Below are 10,780 nucleotides of genomic sequence, written 5' to 3'. Positions count from 1 at the left end.
TCCTGTCTCAGAGTGACGCTGAAAAACTAGTTCATGCATTTATTACTTCCAGGCTGGACGACTGTAATTCATTATTATCAGGAAGTCCTAAAAACTCCCTGAAAAGCCTTCAGCTAATCCAAAATGCTGCAGCAAGAGTCCTGACAGGGACTAGAAAGAGAGCAGATTTCTCCTGTTTTGGCTTCCTGTTAAATCCAAAATTCAAAATCCTGCTCCTCACATACAAGGTCTTAAATAATCAGGCCCCATCTTATCTTAATGACCTTGTAGTACCATATCACCCTATTAGAGCACTTCGCTCTTGCTCTGCAGGCCTACTTGTTGTTCCTAGAGTATTTAAAAGTAGAATGGGAGGCAGAGCCTTCAGTTTTCAGGCCCCTCTTCTGTGGAACCAGCTTCCAGTTTGGATTCAGGAGACAGACACTATCTCTACTTTCAAGATCAGGCTTCAAACTTTCCTTTTTGCTAAAGCATATAGTTAGGGCTGGACCAGGTGACCCTGAATCCTCCCTTAGTTATGCTGCAATAGACGTAGGCTGCCGGGGATTCCCATGATGCATTGAGTGTTTCTGCTCTCTGCAGTGAATCGTTCGTTTTTATTGGTTCTGCCGGAGGTTTCTTCCCGTTGAAAGGGAGTCTTCTTTCCCACTGTCACCAAAGCGCTCAAAGGGGATCTTCTCTGTATTATTCTACAGTCTTTACCTGAATATGTGTATTCTCATAAAAACTAGAGAAGCATTTAGATATGAAACAAGTCCAACAGCTTTGCCTCTGCACTCCAACAAAAGGATTGAAAATGAAACTTTAAAAATGGGAGCAGACTTTCAGCTGCTCAGGTATGTTTGTGTGGACTTGGTGCAGGTTAAACACAACGAGGGTTCCAAAATACAAACACAGATCATTTTATTTGAAACATTAGCGTACATTAAATCCACTCACAAATGCAACATTTCTCTCATCTAAGTCAGATGTAAAAAACTAAATAACCTGGATCACATCTCGGTTTGTAAACCCAGACAAATTAGTAACAGACTAACAAAGCTCGAAGCATCTGTACACACCAGCTCCCCAACTATCTACATCTCACAGGGATGCAAACGATTTCAATATTTTAGCATCGTAAGAGTTCACATCACATTACAGTCTGAGTGTCTGCTGATGAGCCCTCAGACTGTAATGTGAAGCTCATTTATGACCAATGTCCCAGTGTGAGTCTGTGGGACAGCACACAACGTGTCACACTGAAACAAACACCTGATGAGCATAAATGCGTCGGCCCAGTGATCTGTGGCTGCTGCTCGTCTGAGGCACTGATTCATTAAACCTTTCACAAACTCTGTTTGCTAAACATGAGCCGACACATCTACACATCCCATGTAAATATACCAAACACCTGAATTCAGCTGCTAAATGTTCAAACTTTTAGTGACATCGTATTTAGGACACTGTGTACAATTACTTCTCATCTTTTGGCATAAATCCTATGTTGATAAAGAGCTGCTGATTCTGAGCGTTCATCTACAAAGCAGCAGACTGACTGTTAGGACGATAAAAAGGTTTTGGACAGACGGAGGAAAATGAATATTTATAATCAAGCTCAAGATAGCAAGAAACTCATGTTTGTGCTGTATGTTACATTAAGAGCTAAGATCCTAAGAGTTGTCTACAACGAGTGCATTAATAAATGTGCATTTTTTGTGTTTCATGAACAGATGTGCTCACACTGCAACCAACACTACAAACATCTCCATGCGCTCAGCACGGGCTGTGCTTCCTGCTGTCGTTTACCAGCACTGGAAATGTGCGTGGCCTCCTGAAGAATGTGCACTTCCACTAAACGCTTAAATCATGCGACAAACACGGTTCTTTTACTCTAAAATACACATTTTCAGTTGATTTTCATCGGTCACACACTGAGCCTAAACTACAGCTCAACTAATGAAAGCTCTCCTTCAGTTTAAAACACCTCCAGGGACCAGGCTGGCTAGCATGAACACACCCTGCTCCAAACAGGGTCACTGCTGTGTTTGGATGTGTTCATTTTGCGCTGCACAGCAGCTTTTATATCCCTGTTCTCTGCAGAGGTGTGCGCTACGCTGAATAGTATATGTGTGTATTTAGTAAACTGTAGTAAGGAGTGTTTTAAACGGGAACCCTACAGAGGAGACTTACTGTTAAAAATATCACCTGCATGAATATTTGCACCTACTTTAAAATAAATGTGTGTATTACCACAGAGCCAGAGTATTCATCTTTACAGTAGTTACACACAGCCAACAAACACAAATACAATGCTCCTTTCAAATCACCTTTGGGATATTCTGATTTTTGTTAAAGACACAAAGAGAAGATGCACACTCAGATGTTTGCAAATGGACAGTCTTCAAGCTGGGCTACAGTTGTAGTTCTGGTTTAAGTCGATCAGGCTGCAGAAGCACCACCAACAAGGCTGACTGGAAGTTGAATGAAGTCCTCTGGCAGCAGGAGAGACGCGTCTAGTTTGTCTGGAGCAGGTTGCTGAGAACTGAAGTTAGAAAGAGCACAGCGATAAGCCAGTGCCTGTTCACAGTCACCACCAGGGGGCAGGCTGGGCTTAGTTAGTCTTTTTGGTGCTGTTCTGGATGTTGCCAATATCACGCTCCATCGGACCTTCATTTAAGACTTGTTACATATAATCACTGATTATTTCCCCCTAATCATTCTTTAGTATTCGAGCTGCGAACAGCAGACTGATCTGCATTCAAACATTTTAAATATTCACTTTGTGCACTCTGATGTTTCTCCTTCTAGTTCACACTTAACATGACTTTATCATATCAATGAACATCTGTCAGCAAACAAGCTCACTCGCTGCTCAGGTCACACATTTCAGAGCGTAACAGTTTTAAAACTGTTGACTGACCAGTCATCGCTCCTGTGTCACAGCTGAGAAAACAAGTAACACTGAAGCTACAGTAACTAGAATCTACTCTGTAATGAGGGGCTGAGAGGTACTCTTTACTGTTACTCTGTGATAGCGTGACAGTCAAGCACCCCAGGCAGGTCTCAGTGATCACCTTCATCTTCTGATGAAAGGTGATGGGTGTGGTCTCCTCGTCATGAAGGTTCACTGAACGGTTTGATGAGGTGATGCTGTTGTCCTCAGCAGATCTCAGTCCAGTGAACACTCCTTATTAAGACACCTTTTGTAACTTCGTAGTAAGCAGCCAGCTTGAGCCTGATTCATGGCTGTGTCACAGAGCCCTGACGCTCTGCAGCCTTCTCACAAATAAACTGTGAATTAGCACTGATGTAGAAGTAAAGACAGGAAACAAAGAAAACAGTCTTGTTTCTCCAAAAACCTCACATTTTTCATTCTGTTGAAGCCCTTCGCCCCTGGTGGTGGAGAGAATACGATCGTACACTCACGTCTTCAACCCAGGTTACAAAAATCAAGACGTGCAGGCCGTCTGAAACAACACCAAAAGTGGCGCATGCGCGGGCAGCTTTGGGGCGTGTCACGCCACCGTGCGTGGACTGTGAGAACTTACCTTGAGGCTCGGAATGAGTGCCTTGGTGTCCTTTACCACTCTCTGGATCTGCACCTGGATCAGAAACACTTATCAGGATGATGTCAGAGTCCTGTTATCTGTAATCAGCAGTAATACTGAACTCATTATTACAGAAACGAGGGATACCGACCTCCCTGCAGCTTGAAGCACAGTTTCTTCTTCTGATAAGCAAAGTAACTGGACGCTGCTCCCACCAGGGCAACGCCTACGGCACTGATGATTCCTGCAATCGGACCACTCCCTTCGAACGGAAAAAGGACACATTACTGGAAGGGACCCACTTTAAATGTATTCAAATTCTATTTTTTAATCGGTATGTCAAATGACTTCGTTTATCAAGATCAGAGTAAAATCACTTTAAAGCAGGAGTGTCCAACTCCAGGCCTCGAGGGCCGGTGTCCTGCAGGTTTAGACGTGTCCTTGATCCAGCACAGCTGATTTAAATGGATAAATGACCTCCTCAACATGTCTTGTAGTTCTCCAGAGGCCTGGGAATGAACTAAACCTGTGATTCAGGTGTGTTGACCCAGGGTGAGATCTGAAACCTGCAGGACACCGGCCCTCGAGGCCTGGAGTTGGGCACCTCTGCTTTAAGAGTGGCAAATGTTTGCAAATACTTGTAACTTGATACCTGCTCAAGTGAGAAATCGAAACAGCGCTCTGTGTTTGTTTGGCTCACAAACATGATCGTTAGAGTTTAAGATTTTAGGAACAATTCAAAAAGCTTGATCCAGACCCAGTCCATGAGCTGTAATGACCACAGTTCACCACACGATGGCGGTACCTGTGGCGTTAATAACTTTCAATGCCACAGTTACTGGCAGCACTGGGAAAACGTGCAGGAAGGCAAATGAAAAGCAGATACAGCAGCTCCAGTGCAGGGCGTGGCAGCATGAATAATGAAGCTGTTCTTTGAAGCCACACTGAGTCACTGAGCTTTGTCTCATGATGCTGCCGATCACTAAAACAGGGAGTTGCCTGGATATTAAACAACAAGAAAACAAGGCAGGCTGGCAGCTGTGTGCATGACTTACTGCTGGGAAATGTGGAGAATGTCACTCACTGCTCTCCTGTCTCACACAGGACCCCCGAGGGCTTAGCGTGATGTGTCTGTTATGTTATTATGATACTGGGACATAAGTCGAGGTCATTATAAAATCTAAATCCTACAGCACAACTCTTGTGGATTTAGGAATCATATTTCAGATACACTGACCGTTTCAAGCTGCTTTTATGATTTTATTATTATGTGTTACACTTTTCTCAAAATAAAATCCAAATCCCTTAAAAGACTCGAAGCAAAAACCAAAAGTCCAGTCACACAAAGAGCAGTTCAGAAGCTGAGCTGTGCCAGAGAGAAGAAGCATCATCGGATCACACATCAGAAAGTCTACCCCGGGAAGTTTGCAGCTCTACATGTTGGATGTGTCAGCTGAGGCTTTCAATGCGTGCTATCCTAAGAATGCCGACTGTGGAAGAGATACGCAGGCGTGTCCTGACACAAAGGGATGGCAGTAAAAAACCTGATTTCCAGTAAGCAAACCAGTTGTCATGAACATGGATGAACATGTGATATTTAGCTGCATTCACAGTCAGACGTTCTTTAAAAAACTCTCCCAGTATGAGGTGCTGCTGGTATGTGGTCCCCTCTGACTGTCAAAGTACTACAAAGCACACATTTGTTTGCACAGCAACAAATTACACACAGAAAATGAAGTAACATAAAAAGTATCCCAATGACCACAATCCTGGCACCCAGCAAAACAACAAGTCTAACTGCTCATTTTGAGTCCATCAGATATTGAAAACAGCTTTTGTAAACCGCCGCATGACCCAACAGCTCATTGCACAGCTTGTAACAGATCCATGGCCCGCTCTAACAGAGGTGTTAAGATCTGCTTTAAGTTGGACATCCAAACATAGAATTCCTCGGGCATGTTAGCGTTTAACATCTTCAGGATGTGGCCCCACAGAAAGTCTGGATCTGCAACGACACAATCGTAGCAGGGTTTTAACCAGAGGAACCAGACCGGGGGGCCGTTAGCAACTTAAACAAAATGCAGCCCATCAAACAGCCAGCACATAATCCAGCTCCTACCCACCAAGGTAATGAGCTAGCAGAGCTTTCAAAACAACTAGTAACAGGAAGTCCATAATGATAAAAGCTAATGTAGGAAAGCAGAGGCATTCTGTGGTGCTTCCTCCATGACAGGAAACAGGAAATGACCAACAACAACTCAAGAGCTTCGATTCTGAAGACGAACTCACAGGAAGAAGGGCTGCGCGTCTTCAAGGCCGAATAGATAAATGTTGGTCTCATGTGCTGAAACCTTTTTATAGCGACTGCACAACCAAATGATCCACTGTTATTATTACAGCTCATGATTACATCATCACCACATGTAAACAAATTCCACGTGATCATAAAAACAAGAACACTGTTAGTGCTGGAGACTGAGCATGGTCCTCATATGGAGGACACACTGTGCAGGTCTAGCAAAGCATGGACTGAAGATCAAACGTGGGACTCACCTTGAGGCTGGTCAGCGCCACCTGTGAGAACACGGGATTCACATTAATCAACAGTGTTTATTACAGACGTGCTTCATACTGTGACACTGATGTCATGTCATGCTAATGCTAACACGAGGACGAGCGAGCTGCCTTAGTGCAGCTTCGTGCTTCTGGATTCTTGTTTTTCTGTTTACTGCTGCATTCATGTGGTTCAAAGTGCGTCCTGGTTGTTCTTTATAACCACAGATGAACCAAAAGGCACACGAGTCCTCTAAGACTGTCTGCAGAGCTGCTGCTCTGAGGCAAACCTGTGTGTGTGTGTGTACAGTACAACAGGCCCATCGAGTGCTGCATTTCTGCACTCGTCCAGGCAAAGCATGGACTGAAGATCAAACGTGGGACTCACCTTGAGGCTGGTCAGCGCCACCTGTGAGAACACGGGATTCACATTAATCAACACTGTTTATTACAGACGTGCTTCATACTGTGACACTGATCTCATGTCCTACATGATAATGCTAACACGAGGACGAGCGAGCTCATTGGCTGATCTTGAGCAAAGTATAAGTATTTTTTGTGGCATGATAACTTAGGACAGCAGTGCACTCCTGCTACTCTTGTTAAACGAAACATGTAGTCATAATATTTGTAAGGTAAAAACGAGACAAGATGAACCAAAATACTGCATACCCTGAGGACCCATGGCACGACCTGAAAGAAAAGGTTAGACGTCAGTCAGAGAGCTGACCTCAGACTCTCAGCACAGCAAATCAACATGACATCACATACCTCAGTCATGACTTGTCTTTCCTGTCTTTGGTCAAAATACAACTAATTATTCTAATGCTGTCACTAAACCAAGACCAAGGGTGTCCATCTCCAGGCCTCCGGTGTCCTGCAGGTTTTCGATGTGTCCTTGATCCAACACAGCTGATTTAAATGACCTCCTCAACATGTCCTGAAGGTCTCCAGAGGCCTGGGAATGAACTGATCATGTGATTCAGGTGATCTCTAAAGCCTGCAGGACACCAGCCCTCGAGGCCTGTGTCCTGTTATCTAGGAATTAAAAAACAAAAAGATCTACACTTGTTTTTCTGTATTTTCCTTTTTTCCAATGATAAGAAGAAACAACATTGCAGCAGTTCTGATAAACGATGAGATGTTTTGATCTGTCCTTTGGTAAAAATAGCTTCTAACCATTTAAAGGTCAGCAGAACAGCATCAGCAGCTCAGTACTGATCTACACAGGAGCACCTCAGACTGGTCCTAACGTCTGGTCCTTTCTAGTTCTGGTGACCACTTCAAGTCTAAACAAAAACAACAAAGTGAAAATGCTTTTATGTCCCATCCTCAAACCTCCAAATGTGACCAATAAAAACAGTTCCAAAAGCTCCATCGCAGCTTTTTAACCTTTCACACAGCGGTCACTGCAGCTATTCAAAGGCTGTTTACTTGTACGTCTGTCAGTGTTGATGGTATACTTGCACATAAACCACTGCACTGGACACTGATGTGTCCCTCCAAACCCTATTTGTTATAGTTTATATACATGCTGTTATATTGACATGTTTTTTATCAAAAATATTTGAGCTATTTTATAGTTTTTACACAGCGTATATTATTTATTTGTGTGCCTGTTGTCTACCTAAGTGGATGTAAAAAACTCTTTGAAAAGTACACGTTTAAAAAGAAGAAGTTCAAAAATCTTTTTTCAAGCCTAAAGAAGAATAAAAACACTAAAGAAAAACATCCAGAGTGCGGCTGCATGGAAGGGTTAAACAGATGTGCAGTAAACTCATTAAATAACAAATAAGGGGCCAAAGTGCACTAACCTCAATGATAAAGACGGCCAAAAGAATCTACTGCAATAAAGCCTAAAAATAAAAAGATAGTTGCTTCTGTGCATATAAACTGTCTCTTTTGTCTTTAAGTAATTTTAGTTCCCTCGAGACAACATCAAGGATAAATAATGAAACAGTGTTGGAGAAGAGCCACAGGGCGTCAACATTACATTATATCAATGTGTTGTTGTCTTCCAGTGACACATGACACCATTATAGCAGCTGGGCAGAGTCAGCGGTAGTGAAGGGCAACAAAACACAACAACAGAGAGGAAGAACTGCACAAACTCCAAAATGTTTCCTAAATACAAACTGGAACCACTGAATTTTCTATCTGACTCACCAATGGGAAACAAACTGCATAACAGCAGTAAAAAACACTTATCAGCTACAGTGCAGATTTAGACCGTGTTATAGTGCCGTCTGTCATTTATATAATCAAAGGTCTACAGCTGCAAACACCAGCAGTATACAGCTGGAAGCACAACGAGTAACATCCTGATGCATTTATCCCAGGGGTGTCCAACTCCTCGCCCTGGGTCAACACACCTGAATCAAATCATTCCCAGGCCTCTGGAGACCTTCAAGACATGTTGAGGAGGTCATTTAGTCATTTAAACCAGCTGTGCTGGGTCAAGGTCACATCTAAAACCTGCAGGGCACTGGAGGCCTGGAGCTGGACACCTGTGATTTAGGGTTACACTGGAGCCAAGACAGAGACATAAAAAGCACAATCACAATAGAAATAACATCATAAAACAACCGTTATCGTACCTCCTGAGCGGCCTCCATCAGGCTTGTAGTCTCCATCGCTTACATCAAACAAGTCGGAATCATCAAACTTTCCACCACCTGAAAAAATGATGAACCAATTATGCCGTCACATGAGAACACCAACACTTCTGTACTGCTACAGCTGTTTCCACATGTTAACAACATCTGCTGAGACTGGAAATCTGCCACAAAGACACTGCTTGATGATCAGTGAACACAAATGTGGGTTTTCTTGATGAATTCAGTCGTTGTCATATCTTAAAAAGGTAAATTTATTTCCATTCATGGTTGTGACAGGAAAAGCAAGGTCACGTGATTATATCTGACCAAAACCTCAAAATGCCTCAATTATTATGTTTATTTGCCTTCATGATGTGCACTGAAGAACTGACAGGGAAGCAAAGAGACAGAGCCTCAGGTCAGAGCTGCTAAACTGGAATCTCATCCATAAATCAGTGTCGAACCAACAACCTGCCACTGACAGCAGCTTATGAAACAGCTTACCTCCTCCACCTTTTGGTGGGTTGACAGCAGGTTTGTCAGGTTTAGTGGTAGGTCCTGTAAATACAAATGCATCATGGGAACCAATAATAATATATACGATAAACAGAGCAGATGGATTAAAGTCTATGTGGGCAAAGGCCCACCTGTGAGCAGTATGCTCTGTGCAGATAGCACCATGTTAGCATTGAGCCACACACAGCAGTCAACCAGCCAGACTCAACATTGATGACTGAGTCCAGACTGAATCTACAGCTGACAGCTCAAAGCAGGCGGGGGAGGGCCAGCCAGCTCGAGCACAGATGAACTCGCTCTCTCACCCTCGTTGAGGCGTAAAGGAAACGCTTCCCAGTACTCACCATTGCTACTACTAACAAAACTGGAGTGACTGATGGGAATGATCCATGTCTTTACCTGGATTGACAGCGTCTCCCAGATTGAATCCATTGGAATCTGTGACATAAAAAAGAAAATTCTTCAAACACTGTAAGTGATGATTCATTTACCTTCAAATACACTCACACACAAAACAAACATGTAAAATCCATCTTAGCGTCAATGTCCCTGCATCACAAATGATACAGAAGCACAGGATGTATGAAGGCTGTCAGACCTACCAGAGTCTCCAGGACTTGGTTTCTTGGGTTTTTCCGGCTGTGGCTCGTCTGTGGAAGAAAGATTAATTTAAACAAAAACAGTGGTGGACAGTCCAAGCATGGCTAACGAGGAGCTATTTTATGATTTATGCTTAACAGTTTTGCATTTGTAGAAGTAAAAATCAGACATGAGATTAAAAAAGGACAAATATATTACGCAGAACAAATTCTGACACTCAGCAAAAGACAATCAGTAAAATAAGACGTCAGCGTATCTACCTGGTCCAAATGCATCCCAAAGGTCTAGCTCACCTGAAGGAGAAACACATGGAATTAGTCTGTTAACCCGTCCACGTGTGTGGCTTCAAAACAGGAAGCTGTGCAGCATATCAACTGGGACATACGTTTAAATCTATATTTATACCGTTTTATTTCTGCTTTCACAGTCTTACGTTCTTATTATGAAGCAGTTTCTGGGAAATTTAAAGATGGCACGAATGACTGCCAGAGCCACAAAGAAGAGCATGAAAAACATCCAAGTTTGATTCATCGAGTTTGATTTACACAGACGATATGTTACAATGGATATACCTGTAATCTCATATATATACATATATATATATGTCATTCATGTCATTACTGAGCACTGACATATTGTGTTCAGGACAATGGGACAGACTAACACAGATCATCATATGTGTAATATACATCACTGTAAACAAAAGGCCACGGATGGCGTGCTTCAAAGTTCAGTCGTAACACATGAAATACTACAAACCATCTTTTTTGGGCTGCTCTGGTGCCTTTGGCTTCTCTTTGGGCTTTTGGGTTGTCGTTTCTAAAGAAACAGAAAGAAACGAGTGAACGAAACCTTTAAAAAAAACAATGCTAGGAAAAGTGCCCGATGTGACGGTCACTCACTTATTTCATCCAACCCATCCTCCAGGCTGAGTTCTGTATGAAGAAGACATGAGGAAGAGCATTACAGTTTAATAGTGGAGAC

At 42.8% G+C, this 10,780-nt stretch overlaps 1 protein-coding gene across 3 annotated transcripts in view; it reads right to left on the bottom strand.

Moving 5' to 3' along the window:
* Positions 1-881: 881 nt before the first annotated feature.
* Positions 882-10,780, bottom strand: part of cd99 (CD99 molecule) — a 14,502-nt gene continuing 4,603 nt past the window's right edge. The window contains exons 2-14 of one of the 3 annotated variants that reach the window (XM_005747085.1): positions 10,699-10,731; positions 10,556-10,615; positions 10,057-10,089; positions 9,799-9,846; positions 9,596-9,634; positions 9,185-9,238; positions 8,681-8,758; positions 6,756-6,776; positions 6,472-6,492; positions 6,084-6,104; positions 3,682-3,792; positions 3,531-3,584; positions 882-2,524 (exon numbers count right to left, since the gene is read on the bottom strand). In XM_005747085.1, the coding sequence (XP_005747142.1) occupies positions 2,496-2,524; positions 3,531-3,584; positions 3,682-3,792; positions 6,084-6,104; positions 6,472-6,492; positions 6,756-6,776; positions 8,681-8,758; positions 9,185-9,238; positions 9,596-9,634; positions 9,799-9,846; positions 10,057-10,089; positions 10,556-10,615; positions 10,699-10,731 (602 nt within the window). In that variant the 3' untranslated portion in view covers positions 882-2,495. Of the gene's footprint in view, positions 2,525-3,530; positions 3,585-3,681; positions 3,793-4,135; positions 5,536-6,083; positions 6,105-6,471; positions 6,493-6,755; positions 6,777-8,680; positions 8,759-9,184; positions 9,239-9,595; positions 9,635-9,798; positions 9,847-10,056; positions 10,090-10,555; positions 10,616-10,698; positions 10,732-10,780 lie in introns of those variants that run through there. The other 2 variants (XM_005747086.1, XM_005747087.1) reach the window with 2 other exon arrangements.

Source organism: Pundamilia nyererei, unplaced genomic scaffold (assembly GCF_000239375.1).
Source record: "Pundamilia nyererei isolate P.nyererei 1_Seehausen unplaced genomic scaffold, PunNye1.0 scaffold00188, whole genome shotgun sequence".
In the NCBI taxonomy this organism is placed as follows: Eukaryota; Metazoa; Chordata; class Actinopteri; order Cichliformes; family Cichlidae; genus Pundamilia; species Pundamilia nyererei.
This window is presented reverse-complemented; position numbering and strand designations above follow the sequence as displayed.